Genomic DNA, 23,173 nt, shown 5'->3' with positions numbered 1-23,173 from the left:
AAGAAGAGGAAGAAGAAGAAAAAGGTAAAGATAAAATCCATGAACAATAAAGTGACAACAAATAAATACCTATCAAGTGAACCTAAAAGTTAAGTCAGAATAAACTGGTGAATATAATAGAAGCAGGGACATAGAGAAAGGGAGTGGATTGACAATTCTTGGTGAGAAGGGAGTGTGGGGGAGGGGCAGAAAGAGATTGGACAAAAATCTTATACCTATGGATGAGGACAATGGCAGGGGGTAGGGCATGGGGTGAGATGGGAGCCAGGTGGAGGGGAGATATGGGGGAAAAAAGAGGAAAATCTGTAATAATCTGAATAAAGATTTATTAATTTTAAAAAATTCTTTTTGAGTTTTGTTTTGAATGTAGAAAATTTTTAAATCTTTTTTCAGCTAGTTTGTTAGGTTTTCTATCTAATCGAGTCCACAGATATGGTTGACCTTTGTAGGTAGTAACGTAACAACATGTTCCATCCACTTTTTCTGTTGGAATTGCACTGTATAAATCTGCATCTAATGCCTTGTGACTTAGAGTTTCAGTTGCCAAAACTTTAAATGTCTGATGCTCCCTTTTGGTGGAGGACTCCTCTTTCACCTAGGTCACAAACACGCACGGCATTTTCCGCATGGAGCCCAGGCGCCTCATGGTGGGCACAACGTGCAATGCGAGTGGAAAGTGTGCCTCGGATCAGCGACGGGTCCCTGCAGGGAGAGGAGGCAGCAATCGTGCTCACGCCACACACTCCTCACGCCCAGCGGCTGCGGCCGTGACCACCTATACTGAGCGTCCGACTGTTACTTTTTAAAAGCTCACCTATAATTTTAGTTTTATTTACTATCCATATATAAAATGTGCCCAGATTTACCATTAAATAAAGCCACACATTTAAAAGTTATTTATATTTTAATAATAAAGTATATAATATAGAAGGAAATGTAAATACATACAAATTAGATTATTTATGTATATTAGTTAAATTGAAAAGCATTTAGTTGATCAACAGATACCATACTAAACCTGAAATAATTCTTCTTTGTCTGATAGTCTTGTGTAGAATTATTTCCTAGAAATGGTATTTAAGATATAAGGGAATATACACAATTATATATCCATTCTTGTCGTTCATCCATAGGCATTACATGTTGACAAACCTGCGTATAAAAATAGAGAGCTTTTACTTTCCTTTTACATATTGATATTTTGCGCTAATTTTTCAATAGGACATTTCTAGACTCTATGTAAAAAATATCCCTCTACTTATAAAATTCTATAATATTTATCCTTAGCAGGGACCTGCAATCTATAATCTGATGTCTAACAGAATAAGACAGACTAAATTCTACTTGAATAGAATTGGTGTTTGTGAAGGTAGATAAAGAAGGATGGTGGAAAGGGGAGTAAATATCCTTTTCTCATTACCTACAACATTTTATAAAATCCTCACTGGGATAACAGAAAAAAATCTCCTTTCTTTATCCTGTACTAGAATGTTCTAGGATTTCACAGAGAGTATGGAGAAAGAAAGGGTAAGAATAGAAAGCTTTTCCCTGTCTCCCTTCTTTAGACTAGTTTCAGCATCTACTGATCTGTCCCTGCCTTTGAACTCCTGGCTAAATCAGAAACCCAGAGTTCTGCTAACACTGGAACCCAGCTGTTCCTGACTTGACTTAGCTGGTTACCTAAAACTCAGAAGCATTTTCTCTTTCAGGTTACCTTGGAAAATCTAAATAATATACATAAAAGTATCGTGGACTATCAAAATTCCTAATACTATTAATACTGCTTTGTATTTGTATATGATGTTCAAAAATGCTTTCATGTACATCATTTTATCTTTACATTAACTTTGTGAAGTACCTGGAGCTGGTGATATATTAATTTTACACTTAAATAGACTGGAGCAGAAAGGGTAAGTGATTAGAACCAAGTCTCCTATCTCCTAGTATAAGATGATACTAATACAAATACCAGACTTAAAATAACTCTCCACTTCATTTTATATATACATTTATTCAAAATGTATATATAAAACTTTTCCAATTGACAAAACAGAAAGCTTTAGTTAGAAAACAATGCATTACCATTGTAGATTTGGGTGCCACTTCTACTGCAAATATGTTGAGTCCTCTGTTGTTTATGCAGTTTTTACTTAGTTCATTGTTGATGTGAATAATCACTTTATTATCTGACTATAAAAAAGATTTGATAAGTTGTTAGTTCTGTCTTTAATAACGCAGATAAATAAAACGGTAATTATAAGGCATTGTGTAAGTCTTGTGATAGAGGTATTCATAGGGTTCTATAGAAACACGGAAGACATTATAGAAATACAGAAACATTAGCTGAGACTGGGGTATCAAGGAAGACCTTATGGAAGAAGTGATACTTGAGATAATAGTTGATGGCCTCTAGGATGCATAGGAAGCAGGAAACAGCAGAATGGAGCTGAGAAGTGAGAGAAATGCAAGTCAAAGTATTCCCCTGCTATAGAACTGCAATCACTCCCTAATGGCTACTGAGGGGTAGTGTAACAGACAACCCAGATTCATTTCTCAGTCCCTCTGCTACTTACCTGTGTGGCCTTTTGCAAATTAACATCCCTGTGCTTCAGTTTCCTTGTGTGTAAAATGGGGATAGTATTTACCCCATTGAGTTGTTGTGAAAAGTAACTGTTACTATATGTTAAGTGCCTCATACACTGTGAACTCTAAACTATTAGGACTTCATTTTAGTGAAGGAAGTTTAATTTTCCTTGAGGGAAAAGGATGTAGAGGGTTGAGAAATGATAATAGCAGAGCAGAGGAAGTGGGGTAAGGTAGTGACTCCCTTCTACCCTTGTAATCCCAATAAAACATGGAGGGCAGAAAGGAAAACATGATGGATTTTCAGAATCACTTTCCAAGGTTTTTTTATTTATTTTATTTTATTATTTTATTATTTTGTTTATTATTTATTTATTTTATTTTATTTTATTTATTTTATTTTATTTTATGTATAGGGCATAATGTCACAGGAAGGCCATAGTATTCTGCCACCCGTGAGGAGTAAGCCCAAGTTGCTGTTGGATGTGTTGTGCACAGAGAAGCCATTCTTCAGGCGCTCTGCTCTCTCCACACCCATCCTTCCAAGGCTTTATGATCCATTTGAAGATTGCAATTTACTAGCTGGGGACTCTAGCTTATTTAATCAAATCCAAATTCCTTCACCTCTTTTTCAAGGTAACATATAGAGTGGGGCAAAAGTAGGGTTACCATTGTTTGTATGGAAAATAATAAAATAATCTTACCTAATAAAAGAGAAACATGCAAATTGACCATACCTTTGCTATGCCCACAAGCCACACCCACAAGCCAATCAGGAGCGAGTATGCAAATAAACCCAACCAAGATGGTGGCGGCCATGGAGCTGGAGCAAACAGGAGGCTTGGGTTGCCCCTGGCAATGGAGGAAGCCAAGCTTCCCACCTGCCCTGGCTGGCAGTGGGCTTTGCTCAAGGCTACAAAGTTTCAATTATAGAAGATAAATAAATCCCAGATACCTGCTTCCAGCCGCTGTGGCCTCCGATCAAGGAGGGTCTGGGAGCCTGGGTTGCCCGGGCTCTGGCCAGCCTGCAAACATCCCTCACCCCTCACCCAGGCTGGCCAGGCACCCCAGTGAGGACCCCCCACCCTGAAGGAGCTGTGGCCAGCCTGAAAACAGCCCTCAGCCCCTCACCCAGGATGGCCAAGCACCCTAGTGGGGCCCCCCACCCTGAAAGGGGTGTGGCCAGCCTGAAAATAGCCATCAGCCCCTCACCCAGGCTGGCCAGGCACCCCAGTGGGGATCCCCACCCTGAAGGGGGTGTGGCCAGCCTGCAAATAGCCATCAGCCTTCACCAAGGCTGGCCAGGCACCCCTGCATGACCCCCCACCCTAAGGGGGATGTGGCCAGCTTGAAAACAGTCCTCAGCCCCTCACCCAGGCTGGCCACGCCCCCCCAGCGGGGACCCTCACCTAATGGGGGCGTGGCCGGCCTGAAAACCACCACAGGCCCCTCGCCCAGGCCACCCCACGCCCCAAGGTAACCCTCACCCTGATCTGGGACACCCTTCAGGGAAAGGACAGTTGGGGACAAGCAGGCCTGCAGGAGAGGGCAGTTAGGGGTGTCCAGTCAGCAGGGACAGTTAGGGGTGACCGGGCCAGCAGGGGAGGGCAGTTGGGGGCAACCCGGCCAGCAGGGGAGGGCAGTTGGGGGTGATCAGGCTGGTAGGGGAGTAGTTAGGCATCAATCAGGCTGGCAGGGGGGTGGGTAAGGGCAATCAGGCAGGCAGGCAGGGGAGCGGTTGGGAGCCAGCAGTCCGACTTCGTCCCCAGCAGTAGAACATCCTTCGAGGAGTCCCAGATTAGAGAGGGTGCAGGCCGGGCTGAGGAATACCCCCTCCCCCATGCATGAATTTCATACACCAGGCCACTAGTTAATAAATAATAATACAAAAAATAAACTGTGTTTTGCATATTCACAACTATAACCTACCTTTGTTCTACCCCGTATAATCTGGACCCATTCTACCTATGTATTTATCTTCCTAATACTCTTCCAAACAAAGTTCTCTGTTTCTACAAAGCAGATAGTCTCACGCTTTCCGAAACACTTCATATTAACCCTTTCTCACATTTCTCCTTACACTGTTTCCCCTGCTTCTAAAGACTGCCTCTCTGCAAATCTAAATCCTAGTTATCCTTTAAATCCCACACCACCTGCTCAAATCCCACATCACAGTCCCCTTTTCTCCTCATCACAAATGCTTCCCAACTTCTATAGTCCAAACAAACATCAATTATAAGAGATACAAATATAGTAGACTATTGCACATAGCATTAGTACAGCATTATTTAACACTTAATTATTCTCAGATCTCTTTTAAGAGTATTAATTTTGTCTTTTCAACTAGACCATAAAATCCTTGAAAGCTGAGACCATTTTACACTTTCTAGTGGCCCTTACTTGACTAGGAGAGTTGGTTACATAATGTATACTACTCACATTGATTCAATACTCAGCCAAATCTTAAACCCTTTAAGAAATTTATGGCAGACATAAAAATAATGAAAATATCACCCAGGAACTAAAAAAAATAAACCAACAGTTCTAAAAAAAAAAAAGAAAAGAAAAGAAAACCCAGCCATATTGAGCAAGGGTTTATAAAAATTTATAATTTCTAGAAAACTGTGTCTTTGACTTTAAGAATGTATGCATATTTTTCTCTTGACCTGCAATATCAATATTAGCAGGGAAGATGGCCAAAGCTAGAAATAACTGGTGTAATAAAAATAGGTTATGGACAGTGGAATATTCTTAATTTGGTAAAATGATAGTCTCTAGGATTTCTGATATTGCAATGTTTGTGTAAAAAGTTAAGCAAAATTCTTTGTATTGCTTCAAAACACGATATCTATTATTTAAAATAGTTGTGTTTGAGTGAAGACTTTTATTAACTAAGTAAATTATTTTGTAGCTAAATAATGCTCTATCTGTATAAATCTCCAAACATTTGTTTTAATAATATTTTAAGAGAAAAACAATTATCTCAAGCCTTTACACTATTTTTCAAGAACCTCCACTCCAATAGAATGTTCTTTTCCACATCCTGAGAAGATGCCAGGATTCTCCTCTCTTTGCATGTTATTTCCCAGCCCTTTCCTCCCCCCACTCCCCATCCCTCAATATTTTATAGTTTAACCTGGCCCACACTGTTCACCCAGCCCAGGGAATTCCATGAGACCCAGTCCCACCTAATTTGTGGGCCCACCCAAACTGTTTCCAGTGGCTTTTCCATGCAAACAGCCTGTCTTGACTCATGCTTTAAACTCTCCAAAAACCTCTAAAAAAGCAGCATCTGGCCTTGGGGTGCCACAAACCTCTTGCTAAGTGGCCCCAGGTCTGGCACTTGTAGCAACCGGCCTTGGTTGGCAGCTTGACCTCTCATGACCACCTCCAAACTCAGCACAAGTAGCAATCATCTTCACACCACTTTGTAGCTCATGCCTGATGGCCCCGGGCACCACACAGGTGGCGGTAGACCTTGGCCTGCACTTCCCAAGAGGCCCCAGAACCACCTCCACAAGAGGAAATACTCAAGAGGAAAACTCAGTGGGTATCAGAACCCTGCAGAAGTAAGTCCTGCTCTGTGGGTTGGGCCCCTGCAGAGATGATACTTCACTCTGGTTCCAACCAGTCCTTGCAGCCAGTCAGGGTAAATCCCTCCAATTGATGGACCAACAGCAATCAAAGCTCAACTACAACAGGAGGGCATACCCAGGTGGCACACTTGGAGTGCCCAGCTCTGGTGATCAGGGAGGGAAGCTGTGCCACTAGATACTACTGAATACCTACTACATAAAGTCATTTTACCAAGCCTGAGAGACATACCAGCTCTATCTAATATGTAGAAACCAACATAGGGAGGCTGCTAAAATGAGGAGACAAAGAAACATGTCCCAAATAAAATAACAGAACAAAACTCTAGAAAAAGAACTAAACAAAACGGAGACAAGCAATCTACCAGCTGCAGAATTCAAAACACTGGTTATAAGAATTCTCAATGAACTTAGGAGAAGAGTAGATGAACTAGTGAGAACATCAACAAAGAGATAGGAAACATAAAAATGGAACTAGATAACATAAAAAAAGAACCAGTCAGAAATGAATAATACATTAACTGAAATGAAGAATACATTACAGGGGATCAACAGTGGAGTACATAAAGCAGAGGATCAAGTCAGAGATTTGGAAGATAAGAAAGCAGAAAACACCCAATCAGAACAGAAAAAAAAGGATCCAAAAATAATGAGGATAGTATAAGGAGCCTCTGGGACAACTTCAAGCATACCAACATTCACATCATGAGGTACCAGAAGGAGAACAGAGAGAGCAAGGAATTGAAAACCTATGTGAAAAAATGACAAAAAACATCCCTTGCTTGGTGAAGGAAATAGACATATAAGTCCAGGAAACACAGAGTCTCAAAGAAGAAGAACCCAAAGAGGCCCACACCAATACACATAAATTAAAATGCAAAAAGTAAAAGACAAAGAGAGAATCTTAAAAGCAGCAAGAGAAAGGCAGTTAGTTGCCCACAAGGGAGCTCCTATAAGACTGTCAGCTAATTTCTCAACAAAACTTTGCAGGCCCAAAGGAATTGGTAAGAAATATTCAGTGATGAAAAGCAAGGACCTACAACCATAATTACTCTACCCAGCAAAGCTATTATTCAGAATGGAAGGACAGATAAAAAGCTTCCCAGACAAGAAAAAGCTAAAGGAGTTCAGCTTCACTAAACCAGTATTACAAGAAATGTTAAAAAGTCTTCTTTAAGGTTGAAGCAGGGGTTGGGGGAATAGATGAAAAAGGTGAAGGAATTAAGAAATACAAATAGATAGTTACAAAACAGTCATGGGGATGTAAAGTATAGCATATGAAATATAGTCAATAATTTTGCAAAAACTATGTATGGTATCAGATGGGTACCAGATTTATCTGGGTGAAAACTTAATAGGTGATATGGTGACTAGTTATTGGGTTGTACACCTGAAACTAATGTAGTATTGTAGGTCAACAGTAATTGAAAAATTAAAAAATATTTAAAGTAAAAAATATATATTAATAAAATGCTCAAAATTATTTAAAGTTAAAAAATATTAATAACAAAATTTTGAGTATATATCTAAAATGTACATGTATTTTAATTTATATACACATACTATTATTCTAATCTATTATTGATATTGTAAAACATACATAAAAAATACATGATCTCACTCATTTATGGATAATAAACACCATTATAAACTGATGAACAAAAATAGATACAGAGGCAAAGCAGCATCGAACAGATTGTCAAACTACAGCGGGAGGGCCGGGGTGGGTTGGGGGTAGGGGAGGCCGGGGGAATGTCAAAGGGGGGGGAGGAAACATATGTAATACTCTTTGTAATACTTCAAGCAATAAAAATAGACAAAAAAAAAGAAATAAAACTTTATTCAAAACCAAAAAAAAAATGTCAGTTGAAAAGGTTGACATCAAGATGAATTGAAAAAAAAACTGCTTCTGCTTTGTCCTTGCATCCATAATACAGGTAATACTTCCAAACCAAATACACTGTTTATGTATAAGATAGATCATCCAGCTTCAAGAAGCTTGCTGAATATATTTTCCAACTTTCTGTAGTTGTTGCTGTTAGTGGAGCTGACTGAATGTACAGTCATTTACTCTGGGTTTTGCATGGAAACAAGGTCACTGTCTCCACTACTTTGCTAAAATAACATTTTTGCTGTGATAGATGGACAAACCACCATGCTGAATTTTCCTTTTAAAATTCAGACAGATCCTCTGATCTCTGTCAGTCAGTTTTCTCATTTTATAGTCTGTGTGATGCCTTAATAAAAGAGAGCTTTTATTTAAATACTAGAGGCCTGGTGCATGAAATTCATACATGGGTAGGGTTTCTAGGCCTGGCTGACAATCAGGGCCAATCGGGGCCTTCTGGCTGCCGGCCAGGGCCTCCCTTCCCCAGCTGCTGGCTGCTGGCTAGGGCCCTCCCTCATTCCATGCCGCACCCTGGTGGTCAGTGCACATCATAGCGAGCAATCGAACTACTGGTCTCCTTTTTTTTAATATTTAAGGCAAATTATTTTATACTAGAGGCCCAGTGCAAGAAATTCGTGCGTGTGTAAGTCCCTAGTGGCTGCTGGCTGGGGCCTGCCTTCATTCGGCACCGCCCCCTGGTGGTCAGCGCACGTCATAGTGAGCAATCGGTCTCCTAGTCAAACTCCTGCAGGGACAATTTGCATGATAATTTATAAATAAACTAGAGGCCCAGGGCGCAAAATTGCGTGGGACCAAGACTCCCTCCACCTTGCCATCGTGGGCGGAACCCCAGACTACCTCCGCGCATCCACTGGCGGGACTCTAGACCTGCTGAGCCCGCCAGTGGTATCCCAAACCAGCTGCGCGTGCCGGCGGGACCCTAGACTCCACCGCTGCCATGGCCATTGTGGGCCTCACGAGTTCATTTGTGCCTGAAGGCCTAGGGACCCTACCCACGCATGAATTTCGTACACCAGGCCTCTTGTTATAAATATTATTAATGTAATGGGACATTTGATTACTGTGCAAAAATAAATTAAGAAGATGGAAAATATTAGTAAACATTGCAGTCATGAGAACCATTTCATAACTGATACCTTGTTTTCAATAACAGAAGTTATCCAGGTGTCACACTTATGAGTATGTACAATAATATTTTCATAACCATCCATTACTTTGGCATCGCCTTTGTTAAGGACAGATTTGCAAATGGCCTTCTCAAGTTGCCCACTGCATGGCTCCATATGGACAGCTTTAATTCTTGGCTTGCATTTGTCTGCATAGATATCGATGACAAACGGGCATGCCTGATATATAAAAAAAAAAAGCAAACCTTATTTTAGCCTTCTGACAGAATTTAAATAAATTTATTATTAATATGTTTATCATATGATTTAAGAAGATACACTACACTTCCTAGCTTGTCCTTCTGATATGCTTTTAGAAGAAAAGTTTAGTACTATAAATTTAGTGATAAAAAAACATAAAATTCTGATTTGGGGTTAGCATATTAATGGATAATATTCACAGAAAAGGAAAGAAAACTATAACCTCTAGCAAATCAGTAACACTTCCTTGAACCATTGTACCATGCTTCCATTTGTTTTAAAGCTAACTCGTGTCATATTACTTATTTAATACCCTTTTCTAACTTTAAGGGCATACAAATAACTCATCAAAGGGCTCTAAAGGAATTATGTTTACAAATGAAACATAAGAGGTAGATAAAGAGTACTGGAAAGAACTAAATGTATAAAAACAAACCAACAGTTCAAAGTTAGTGTAAAAGCACCTTTAAAATCCAAGGCCTAAAAATGTTTGGTGCTTTTGGAAATGGATTTTTCTAATGTTTACCTTTCCGTCTTTACCACAGCCCACAAGTTGCCTTTGCCTCTCCATCCAACCCAGTCTTCTGCCTCCCTAAATTCCAGCTACTCTGATCTTTCAGGCTCTATAACAGTGATGGTGAACTTATGACACACATGTCAGAGGTGACACGTGAACTCATTTCAGAGGTGACACGTGAACTCATTTTTTTTGGTTGATTTTTCTTTGTTAAATGGCATTTAAATATATAAAATAAATATCAAAAATATAAATCTTTGTTTTACTATGGTTGCAAATATCAAAAAATTTCTATATGTGACACGGCACCAGAGTTAAGTTAGGGTTTTTCAAAATGCTGACACGCCGAGCTCAAAAGGTTTGCCATCACTGCTCTATAACAATTGAAGCTCATTCCTATGTTACAGCCTTAATACAGGGTGGGACAAAGTAGGTGTATAGTTGTGAGCACACAAGAGTGTATCCTTGTATTATTATTTATTAATTACTAGCGGACAGGTGCATGAAATTTGTGCACGGGGGAGGGGGCAGATCCCTCAGTCCGACCTGCACCCTCTCCAATCTGGGAGCCCTCAGGGGAGCCCTCTCCAATCCGGGAGTCCTGATGGCTTAGGCCCACTCCCCATGGTTCTCTGCTCTCTGTAGGGGTTGGCCGCTCCGCGCCCACTGCCCAGAGGCTCTCCGCAGCTGGGGCAGAACGCTTGCCTTGTTGCCACAGCGGGCACGCCCCCAGGACTAGGGGACTCCGGTGGGGCTGAGGGGATTGGGCATCGCCATCTTTGTGATGGAGTGGCGGTTAATTTGCATATTACCCTTTTATTAGATAGGATTGTATTATTTTCCATATGAACAACTGCAAACCTATTTTTGCTCCCCCCTCCTTCCCTATATGTAATGTTCTCTCTGCTTGGAAGATTCTTTCACATCTTTTTACATGGGTACCTCCTCCTTCTCCCTCAGGTTAAAGTTTAAGAGTTACCTCTGCAGAGAGAGCTGTTCTTATTTCCCAATCTCCTTCATTCCCCTCCTGTTCTTTACTTTGACCTCTAGCTTATTTTTTTCAAACCATTTTTGAAATGATTTTTTTGTATTTAAGTAATTATTCTCCTTGAGGAAAGAAATGTTGACTATTTTATTCATCATTGTATTCTCAGTGCCTGTTTATTAGAGGTTTATCACATACAGGCATCCAAAAAATAATTATTGAATAAGTAAGTAAATTTATACATACTGATGGTCATCTTTTTATTTGGGGGACAAAAGATAAAAGCCTGAAGTTAGTTGAGCATTGACACACATTTTTACTAAAATTAAAAATATATATCTTAATGATTCTGTCCTTCACCAATAATAAATTTATCTTTTTGTTGTTGTTGTTAATCTTCACTACCTGAGGATATTTTTTCCATTGATTTTTAGAAAGAGTGGAAGGAAAACAGGGAGGGAGGGAGGGAGAGAGGATTCATGGATTAGTAGGATAGAAATCACTAAAATGTCCATACTATAATACTGAAATGTCCAAAGCAATCTACAAATTCAACGCACTTCCCATTAAAATGAGAGAGAAACATTGATGTGAGAGAGACACACAACTGGTTGCCTCCTGCATGTGCCCGGACCAGGGCCGCGAATTGAATCTGCAACCCAAAAGGGTACATGCCCTTGACTGGAATCAAACCTGTGACCCTTTGGTGTGTGTGCCAATGCTCTAACCCCTGGGAAACATTAGCCAGGCAAACTTACCTTTTTTAAAGAAAGACAATACAATTTTAAAAATCATTGAATTAGAAGGCAGAAGACCTGGTTTGTAATATGCTTTTGCCATTTATTAGCTACATGACCTGGGGAAGTCAATTTCTATAACACTTAGTTTCTTCATTGAAAAAGTGGGATTAAATAGGATATATTCTGCCAAGGGTTGTTGCAACTACCAATATGTGATTGGGTGGTGAAAATATTTCACAATGTAGAATTCTGAAAAAGGATTATTTATAATAATTACAAAAATGATTGTGAAATTTTAAAGCTTTATTTTTTTTATTACTAAACAGATTCTGGTATTATTTTGCCATTTCCAAATCTTGGTTATCTGTTTTATTCCACCAAAGAGTGTCAATATTTAAAGATTCACAGAAAATAAAAATCTTGAAAGGTCTTTGTTGAAGATACATTCTCTAAGATTTTAAAAATAAAATCATATCTACTTAAAAAAAAAAGCTGCCCTATAACTATATTATGTTTTCTTGTTCATGGGCTTAATCTTTTATTTACCTATTCTCTTTATTCTATTAAGTTAATATAGGAATCATACAACAAGCCAGAAGACTCAAAGTAAAAGAAGTTCTGTAGCTACTAATATACTATATTACAGATATTATGGAAATACTTTAAAAGTACTATATGAGAAATACTATAAAAGCACTTTAGAAATACTATAAAAATACATTTATTACTATACTATAAACGAAAAAGGGGCTATGAAATAAACCTGACAAACTCAGGGGCCACATGATAGGTCTGACAAGCTTAGTGACTAAAAGTAACGAGCCACACAAGATCACAAATTCTTGACTGAGCAGGTCATAGCAGGTAATCATTTTCTAGGCCTATAGCTCCCTTACATTACCTTAAGTGAGCTCTGTCCATTGTTCTTTTTTTTGGAAGGGACATTTTTAAATTGAGATATTATAAACATATAACGTTATATTAATAACATATAATATGTTATATGAAAATATAACATAAGTATATAACATTATATTAACATGATATTAATTTCAGGTATACAACATACTGATTTAATATATGTGTATATTGAAAAATGATCACCACAATAAGTCTAATAAACACCCATCATGACACATAGTTCCATTTGCAATAACACTGATGGAACTTAAGGGCATTATATGAGAGAAATAAGTCACACTGAGAAATACAAATAAAGCATGATCTCATTTATATGTGAAATATTAAAAAAAACACACACACAACCTCATGGATACACAAAGAACAGATTCGTATTTGCTGGAGGTGGGGGGTGGAGGGTGAATGAAAAAATGGGTTGAAGGTGGTCAAAAGGTATAAACCTCCAGTTAAAGAATAAATCTCTTGGGGATGTAATATACAGCATGATTACTATAGTTAACAATACTATTTTGTGTGTTTGAAAGTTGCTAAGAGAATAGATCTTAGAAGTTTTCATCACAAGAAAAAAACTGTAACAATGTGTTCATTGTTCTTATGCATCTAGGATAGCATACCTTTGAAATGTCAGAGTGATTTTCTTTTCTAGACCCCTCAAAGACAAAACCACAGGAACCAGAGCATGATCCACAAAACTCTTCCTTGCTATCTTGTCCCCTAAATTCCATCACTATCTACTATAAATGTTAAATATTAACTATCCTGTTCCCACCAATGTAAAAGATGTATGTCTCTCCATTTTGCTTTTTATCCAATCCCAGAGATTTCTTGGCTTTGCTTTCTTCTGCACCCTTAATCTACCACCAAAGGATTTCATGTAACCCTCCTTATTACTTTTCCTTTTATTCTAATGTATAAAATAAACTGCAAACTGCCATTCTCCAGAGCATTTTCTCAATCTGTTAAGATTTTGCTCCTGGGCATTTTTTTAAAATTTGGCTCCAATAAACTTTTATATGATTTTTCTATAGACTGGATGTTCTTTTGCTGAAAAAACTAAACAGATTACTTTGACTAAAATCCTTATATAAAACAACAACAACAATATAAAATAAATCTATGGAGAAGTTCAAGAATTCCAATCATAGATACACAAAACGTGGTCTGCGAAATTCTGAAAAGAAACACTGGGTACAATCAGATTTTAATACACATGTGGCCCCAGAATGGCCATCTGGACACTAGATAAAATCCTCCATGAAACGGCTCATTCCAATAAAGATAAATAAGCTATAATATTAAACACTAAGGAAACTTTCCTAGGATAATGAAGGATATGGTTAGTCCATGCTTTATCTATCCTATATAATAAAAGGCTAATATGCAAATTGTCCCCTCAGGAGTTCAGCCAACTAGGAGTTCAACCGCTTGCTATGACATGCGCTGACCATCAGGGGGTGGCGCGGAATGAAGGAAGGCCCTGGCCAGCAGCTGGCAGTCGGGGGAAGGAAGGCCCCGATCAGCCCTAATGGCTGGCCAGGCCTAGGGAACCAACCTGTGCATGAATTCCATGCACCGGGCCTCTAGTATATAAATAACCTGGAAAACTATGGTACATGAACTGAGCAAATGTTCTAAAAGACTCTGAGCATTTCGAAACTGATTTTATATAGTAGGTTCTCCCTTTTTGCTATATGAATATGTACTACTACTTATTTTCAGTGTATTTATTTTCAGAATGGGTCAAAATATTTCCCTATTGAAAAGCCACAATCATCATCACTGCCTAGGACATTCCAAATTATTGGTTCTGTGATGAAAGACACATTTAACTGGAATAATAATTCATGAATTTTGAGTATGTAAGGGTTTACTCCTTACACAAAAACATGTTTGTCTTTATCATTCCCAAACCTGTAGAAAAATAAAAAGGGCCATAAAATAACTGGAAAGGTACATCCTTTAAATATCTTAAAGGGAGGTTCTCTACGCAGCCTCTAAAAGCAGAGTCCATAGAATTAACCTAGAACTCTTGAACAAGGACATGATCATTAAGTAAGCAGCTTCTGCTCAAGACCATGGGAACATAGGTTGCACCCTTTTTTAAAAAATATATTTTATTGATTTTTTACAGAGAGGAAGGGAGAGAGATAGAGAGCTAGAAACATCGATGAGAGAGAAACATCGATCAGCTGCCTCCTGCACATCTCCTACTGGGGATGTGCCCGCAACCCAGGTACATGCCCTTGACCGGAATCAAACCTGGGACCCTTCAGTCCGCAGGCCGACGCTCTATCCACGGAGCCAAACCGGTTTCAGCAGGTTGCACCCTTTACAGATTTAATAGTGTGCATGTCTGACTGTGACCTATCATATTCTCCTTATTAGTAATAATAACCTGCCTAAATCTAGGTTTTAAGGAAAATGTGTTTGAGTTATGAGAAGTACAAACTGTAACACCATGAAACAATACACCTACAGTTCCATTAAGGATAATTACATCTCTTGTGCAAGTAATGTGGAAATCAGACTATTTAATGCCAACCCTGAACCAAGATTAATTTTTGTGTACACCTATTAGCTAGGCCATCCCAAGAGTATGACTCTCCAACACCCTCAATGAATTATGTTTCCTTACACTCCCAAAGAATAAAATTTTTCTGGAAAAAGATTCCGAAATATAGTGATCCTATTCATAGTAGTTACACTACTCTAGGTAGTCATAAAAAAATTTTTCCCTAACTATAGCCTGGTGTGTGTGTCTCAGTTGGTTGCCAGTGTGTGATACCATGCACCAGGAGATCTCCTGTCGGATTCCCCCTCAGGGTACTTGCTCAATAGGGAGTGTACAGAAGGCAGCCGATAGATATTTCTCTCTCATTGATGTTTCTATCTCTCTCTCCCTCTCCTTTCCTCTCTCTGAAATCAATAAAAACATATTTTTCTTTTCAAAAAGAGCTAATTATAAAATGTTATACCAAGAAGACTCCGGAGGTCCTTGGATCTTATCTTGGCCAAACTTGGAAAATCTAGGGTCATGATTCTGGAGTGCCCTCCAGTCCCTTCTTATAATACTCCTAGTTATACTTTTTTGTGTCAGAGTTTAAATGTTGTCCAGTGTCTTAAAATGCTTCTGTATAGTATTGTCCCAACAGATGACTTAAAGACAAAAGCAGGATGAAATCATGATAAATGCACAAACTGTAAATCAGATCCCCACAGATGAAACGATTAAAAAAAAAATCAACAACAGTGTTGGGGAAATCTTTGATAACTTCTTCCACAGCATTAGCTGGATGAAAATCAAAAGGGGAGGCTGGGATTAAAAAATTCCTACAAACATATGAAAACAAAACAAAACACAATTATTGTGTTTTCATGGTAATGGATAGTCACCAGAACTGGTTTAAACCTGTTCAACTGATCTGCAACAAGTCACCTCAATGAACACAGTTTTGTAAGCCAACTGGTGTCAGCTCCTCACCTTTGAAAGTCAAGCAGTCAGAGACAGATTCATCTCAATAAATACACAGCCGAGTGCCAAACAATCAACCTGAGTAACCATGCTTCCCCCAAATCCTATAACAAAATGAGAATTCTGCTCTGTGTGGAGAGGACGCAACTAACCACATAGCTCTCCCTTACAGTAAGCAATCAATTCTGTTTTGCCTTTTTATTTCACTTACTGAGGGGCCGTCTCATCATCCTTTGAATTTCCACTTTATATATATTTTTACCTTTTGAATTTCCAATGATGTGAATATATTATATAGTAAATAAATGAGTAAACTTTAAGTTTAAAAAGTTTTATCTCAAAAATCCTTTTTGCCTATGATTTCAAAGGTCAATGACATCAGTAAATGCTATAAAATATTTTAAATTACTCTTAACTAATTTCTCTATTAAGTGAAAACATGTACAACAGATGCAATATTATTCATAGATTAGATTCTGATTTTGTAACATGGTTAAAATGTGGGGTTCAGTGAATGTTAGATTAAAGTACATACAATGGAGTCAGGATAGTCTCTTCAATAAATGTTGTTGGGAAAATTGGACAGATACATGCAAGAAAATGAAACTAGACCACCAACTTACACCATACACAAAAATAAACTCAAAATGGATAAAGAACTTAAATATACGACAGGAAACCATACAAATTCTAGAAGAATCCAAAGGTAACAAAATCTCAGACATCTGCCGAAGCAATTTCTTCACTGATACAGCTCCTAGGACACTTGAAACTAAAGAGAAAATAAACAAATGGGACTACATCAAAATAAAAAGCTTCTGCACAGCAAAAGAAACCATCAACAAAACAGCAAGAAAGCCCACTGCATGAGAGAACATATCTACCAATGTTATCTCCTTTTTAATGTGGTAAAATATACAGAAGAACATAAACTTACTATTGAAACCATTCTTATGTGTACAGTTCAGTGGCATTAAGTACATTCCCATTGTTGTAAAACCATCACCACCATCCATTTGCAGAACCTTTTCATCATTCTAAACTGAAACTATATATCCATTATACAATAACCCCCCAATTCCTGGTGACCCCCATTCTACTTTATGTCTCTATAAATTTGCCTACTCCAGCGGTATCATTCAGTATTTGCCCTTTTGTGACTGCTTATTGTGCTTAGTATAATGTCTATAAGGTTCATCCTTGTTGTAATACATGTAAAATTTCATTCCTTTTAAAGGCTAAATAATATCCCAGTGTCTGTATGAACATGAATATGTATCTTTTAATATGGGAATAACGTTGCTATAAACATGGGTGTACAAATGTCTGTTTCAATCCTGCTTTCAGTTCTTTTAAGTATATACTAGGAGTAATATTATTGGGTCATATCATAATTCTATGTTTGAGATCAACCAAAGGACTTGTATGCATGCATATAAGCATAACCAATGGACATAAGACACTGGGGGATAGGGGAGGCTAGGGGACTGTCAAGGGCGGGGGGAAAAAAGGACACATATGTAATACTCTTTGTAATACTTTAAGCAATAAAAAAAAGTGACTGTAATTATTAACCTCCTATCTACACTAATAAAAGAGAAACATGCAAATTAGTGTCACTCCACTATGCCCACCAGCCAATCAGAGTGACTATGCAAATTAATCCAACAAAGATGGTGGTTAATTTGCATACATAGGCACAGAGCGAAGACTGAAGGCTCCAGCCGGAGCGAAGACTGAAGACTGAAGACTGAAGACTGAAGAGGCTTGGGTTCTCCGCTGCAGCTGCAGCGAAGAAGCCAAGCCTTGCTGCAGCCGCAGCATCGAAGCCAAGCCTCGCTGCAGCCAGAGGGGAGAATCCAAGCCTCACTTCAGCCAGAGGGGAGAAGCCAAGCCTTGCTGTGGCCAGACCAAAGGCCTGGGTCCTGGGGGCTGGAGGAAAACCGGTGCCGGCAGCCAGGGGAAGGAAGGCCTATTGCACGAATCTCTTTGTGCAACGGGCCTCTAGTCTATAATAATAAAAGAACAATATGCTAATTAGACCAGACATCCTCCAGGACAAAGCTGGAGTGGCAAGGGAAGCCCAGGTCCCGTTACCTGCTGGCGGCCAGAAGGAAGCCCAGGTCCTGGGTGCCAGAGCTGGCAGCCAGGGGAAGGAAGGCCTACTCTTGCATAAATTTCATGCATCATGCCTCTAGTTATTCATAACAACAAAAAAGTATAGAAAACTTTTCAGAAAACAGGTTTATGAGGGATTTTGAATAATATCAAAACTAAGAATTAAACCAAAGTCTCAATACACTCAAAATTCAAAATTTGTTGGTGCTAAGGTTGCCCTAAGACGATTTATATATAGAAAGAACATAAACTATTTTTAATTTTAAGAATATAAACAAAACTAGTTATCTAATTTGTGGCCTGAAACTCATAATTTTTTTATTTTAAACCTAACACAAAAATATAGAACTTAAGAAGTAAGACTTAGCCCTAGCTGGTTTGGCTCATTGGATAGAACATCCACCTGCAAACTGAAGGGTCTCAGGTTTGATTCTGGCCAATCGCACATGCCCCGACTGTGGGCTTGATCCCCCGTAGGGGGTGTGCAGGAGGCAGTCGATCAGCAATTCTCTCTCATCATTGATGTTTCTATCTCTTTCTCCCTCTCTCTTCCTCTCTGAAATCAATAAAATATATATATATATTAATTTTTAAAAAAGTAGGGCCTAATTTGTATTATTCCTTTGGATTATTACAAGTCTTATTCAACTTCTGTACCTATCATGTTAATAAATAATAATGATAGCTAACACATACACAGTGCTTTAAATAAGTGAAGCACTGCCAAAGAAGCAACTTTTGTCAAAAAATCAGAATTCCAGTTTTCATACAGACACATTCTCCTTATTCTGAGCCTTTTTTCTGTTGGGACAGAGTTTCCCCATGGAAATGAGACTTTAGCAACTTAAATAGCCATTACCAATTGAGAAATATAATTTTTTTATTAAATCATATGTTCAAACTCCTTTGTTCCTGAATGGTTGTAGTAACTAAATTTCAGCTCAAAACAGGAATTTTCATAAACTAGCAAAATGGGCTGTTGCACCCAGGATTCATTCATATGCTAAAGTTCAAGAATTTCAGTGCCCAATTTAGAAGTCATGTATCGGGAAAATGTTCATGGGGCAAAATATTATGTACATTAAAACCACAATAAAATTTTCAGATTGCTTTACCTCTGTTAATTCCAGAGCTTTATTGTAGCCCATTGAGAGCAGAGTTACCCAAAGGTCACGAGGATCTCCTTCACGATCATTAGCTTCCATTAGATTCAGATCCATAAAGCCCTGTCTTGTTAGTTCATTCTTCTTTGTATCAAAATTCTCTGTCAAAACAACCAAAAGTTCTTCCTTATATGATATAAATTTCATACATTTAATAAAAAGTCTATCTTTTGGTATTCATAAATGTTTATTTTAAAGGAGACCTTATGCATCCGTGAGCCATGTTTGAAAGTGGAATGACTCAAAACATGCTTGAGTCCTGGCCGGGTAACTCAGTTGGTGAGCATTGTCCCAATATGCCAAGTTTGTGGGTTCAATCTCTGATCAGGACACATACAAGAATCAACTAGTGAATGCATAAATAAGTAGAACAACAAATTGATGTTTCTCTTTCTCTCCCTTCCTCTCGAAAAAAGAAGGAATGTAAGAAAGAAGTGGAAAAGTGCGTAAGGAACACTGGTTGCTTTGCTAGGCACAAAACAGTTAATATTACAAGCTGGTCAAAAGAGGGAAGAAAGGAGGGAGGGAGGGAGGGAGGGAGGGAGAAGACAACTGTTTAAAAAAAAACATGATTGAGTCTAATTTCCCATAATTCAGCATAACCATCACAATGCATGCTTTAGTTTTTAAACAAACTCTGAAGTTATAAATAATGCAAATATATTCCAAAATTAAAGGAAATTATAATATTGGGTAAATTCTAACCTGCCTGCTTATGTAGAGCAGATACTATTATATATTTCAAAAAAAATTAAAATGCTTCATATATATTTGCTACTTAAAATCAGCAGAACTTGGATGGATTTGATATAATAACTCCCAAACTACTGGTGTTTCAAAAAGGGAGGTGAGGATATGCCAGATTTAAGGAGACTGCTATATGCCTAATTACTCTAATTTTAGCCGAATTGTCCCCGTAAAAAACTGTTAGATAACAGGAAACACTTTGGAATTCATGAATGTCCCAGACAAATATAAGTATGTCCATTTAAATATTATTTGCAAGCAAAACTAAATCCACCTAGAAGTACCTAAATATGTGTAATTCCTGAATTTATCTATAATATAGATAACAAACAGGTACTCATTATGGATTATATTCTGTTAATTGCCCTAGCAACAAGAAAGATTCCATTTTCCAACTCTTATCTCTAATATACCCAAGGCAAATGGGTACTCTTATTTGAGATATCCCTTTTGTATGCATTATAGTAAGAAAAGAATCAGAGACATGACTGTTTAAAAGTGGATGACTGAATAATAGTTTAAAATATTTAGAGTTTGGAAAATGACTCATAACTTTTATAAGAAAAAAAATAAATGAAGATCAAATTTGATCATAGAAATGGTAGCCACTAAAATGGAGGTTGGAGCTACTTATGCAGTAAAGCAAAATGAAAAATATTAATATTTGATTATAATCCAAAGAAATTATTACTTTCAAAAATGTACCCAGATACTGTACTATAACGACTATTAATAACTAATCTACTTTTAAAACTTAAAATTATCAATCCTCCATTAAATTTTTAAAAATGTATTAATATCCCCAACCTTAAGACTTACTTTAAAGCTACAATAATCAAGATAGTGTGATAATGGCAAAAAATTAAACACAATGACCAGTGGACTTCAGATCTCAGAAATAGAACCATACAAATATATGCAATGTTTGACAAAGGAGCAAAGTCAGTTCAATGGAGAAAGGATAGTCTTCTCAAAAAGTGGTGCTGAACCAACAGGACATCAATATGGAAAAATATATAATTCTAGACAAGGATCTTACATCTTTCACAAAAATGAATTAAAATGGACCATAGACCCAAAAGGGTCATAGTCTCAAAACACAAGTCTATAAAACTTCAAGATAACAGGAGAAAATCTGAGTGAACTTGTGTATATCTATGAGTTTTTAGCTACAACACCAAATGTATGATCCATGAAAAAAAAATTGATAAGTGGAACTTCACTAAAATTAAAATCTTCTGCCCTGTGAAGGACACTATTAAGAGAATGAAAATATAAGCCACAGATTGGGAGAATATACTTGTAAAACATATTGTATCCAACATATACTAAGAACTCAACAATAAGAAAACAAATATCTTAATTAAAAAATGGACAAAAAATCTGGACCCCTCACCAAAGAAAATATGCAGATGGCAAAGAAGCATATGAAAGATACTCGATGTTATATTTCATTAAGGAACTGCAAAATAAAACAACAATGAAATACCACTACACACATATTAGAATGGCTAAATCAAAAAAACTGACAGTACCAAATGTTGTATGGTGCAACAGGATTCATTGCTGGTGGGAATGCAAATGATACAGTCACTTTGGAAGACAATTTGACAGTTTTTTCAAAGTTAAACACAGGTTTACTATGCCATACAGCAATACCATTTCCTTGCTATACCATTCATTAACTGCAACGATTGAAATGAGTTGAAAATTATGTACACACAAAAATCTGCGCATTGATTATTTATAACAGCTATATTCATTATTGCCAAAAACTGGAAGTAATCACGATGTCCTTTAATAGGTAAATAAGCAAACTGTGGTACTTTCAAACAACAAAATATAATTCAGCGCTAAAAAGAAATGAACTATCAAGCCTTGATCAAGGAAACTAAATGCTTATTGCGAAGTGAAAGAGGACAGTCTGAAAAGGCTATGGATTGTATGACATTCTAACAAGACATACTCTGGAAGAGGCAAAACTATAGAGACAGTAAAAAAATCAGTGGTGCCAAAAGTCTGGAGGGAGGAATAGGTAGATAAATAGGTACAGAGGATTTTTAGGGCAATGAAATGATTCTTTATGATTCTGTAATGCCAGATACATGAAATTATATATTTGTCAAAGTCCAAACAATTGTACAACATAATATAATCCTAATATACACTATGGATTTTAGTTAATAATGACATATCATTATCAATTTTAACAAATGTACTATACTACCATACTAATTAATACAACATGTTTATAATAGGGAGAATGGGGGGGGGAGAAAGGATACATGGGATTATCTATTTAATCTTTACTATAAACCTAAAACTTCTCTAGAAATAAAATAAAGGCACATTTAAGTCTAACAAGAGTTTATTAAAATGATCTTATAGATAAATAATGTTTTCTTATTATCAAGGAAAATGATAAAATTAATATTATATGTGATTAAAAATATAAACATTTCAGGACTTAAAAAACCTGTTTCTTTGTACTATTATTAATATTGGTAAAGGAGACATTCCCCCCAAATCACTTTTTAAGTCAACCATTCTTGGGTATTTTTTTATAGAATGGTGCTTAAGGTTCTGGAGTCTGCCTGCCTAGGTTTGAAATTCAGCTGTGAAATTTTTTGCTGTCTAACCATGCTCAAGGGACTTATCCTCTTTTATTCTGATTCCTTATTTGTAAAATGAGAATAATAGCACATATCTCAGAGAGTTGATATGTAGAAGTGCTTCCACCTAGTACATAAGTTCTCAAAAAAGGTTAACTATCAACTCTACCAATTTAATTAAATTATTGAACAAATTATACTTATCAACAACTTTATAGTAAGAAAATCCTAATTATGAATCACTTTTATGGACTATGCTCTAGTGCAGTGATGGCGAACCTTATGAGCTAGGCGTGCCAGCATTTTGAAAAACCCTAACTTAACTCTAGTACTGTGTCACATATAGAAATTTTTTGATATTTGCAACCATAGTAAACCAAGGATTTATATTTTTGATATTTATTTTATCTATTGAAATGCCATTTAACAAAGAAAAATCAACCAAA

The 23,173-nt window shown here is 37.4% G+C and overlaps 1 protein-coding gene and 1 pseudogene across 4 annotated transcripts in view; both read right to left on the bottom strand.

Annotated features, from left to right (window-relative positions):
- Positions 1-661, bottom strand: part of LOC102769148 — a 3,050-nt pseudogene extending 2,389 nt beyond the window's left edge.
- Positions 618-23,173, bottom strand: part of EFCAB7 (EF-hand calcium binding domain 7) — a 56,167-nt gene continuing 33,611 nt past the window's right edge. Inside the window, exons 11-15 of one of the 4 annotated variants that reach the window (XR_001515445.1) lie at positions 19,321-19,469; positions 9,222-9,431; positions 2,083-2,190; positions 1,019-1,152; positions 618-702 (exon numbers count right to left, since the gene is read on the bottom strand). Coding sequence is in view for 1 of the 4 variants with exons in the window: in XM_006773229.2 (XP_006773292.1) it covers positions 1,078-1,152; positions 2,083-2,190; positions 9,222-9,431; positions 19,321-19,469 (542 nt within the window). In the remaining 3 variants the exon portion in view is untranslated. Of the gene's footprint in view, positions 703-935; positions 1,153-2,082; positions 2,191-9,221; positions 9,432-19,320; positions 19,470-23,173 lie in introns of those variants that run through there. The other 3 variants (XR_001515446.1, XR_001515447.1, XM_006773229.2) reach the window with 3 other exon arrangements.

This window comes from Myotis davidii, unplaced genomic scaffold, assembly GCF_000327345.1.
Source record: "Myotis davidii unplaced genomic scaffold, ASM32734v1 scaffold205, whole genome shotgun sequence".
Taxonomy (NCBI): Eukaryota; Metazoa; Chordata; class Mammalia; order Chiroptera; family Vespertilionidae; genus Myotis; species Myotis davidii.
The sequence above is the reverse complement of the archived record's forward strand: the minus strand, read 5'-3'. Positions and strand labels throughout refer to the sequence as shown.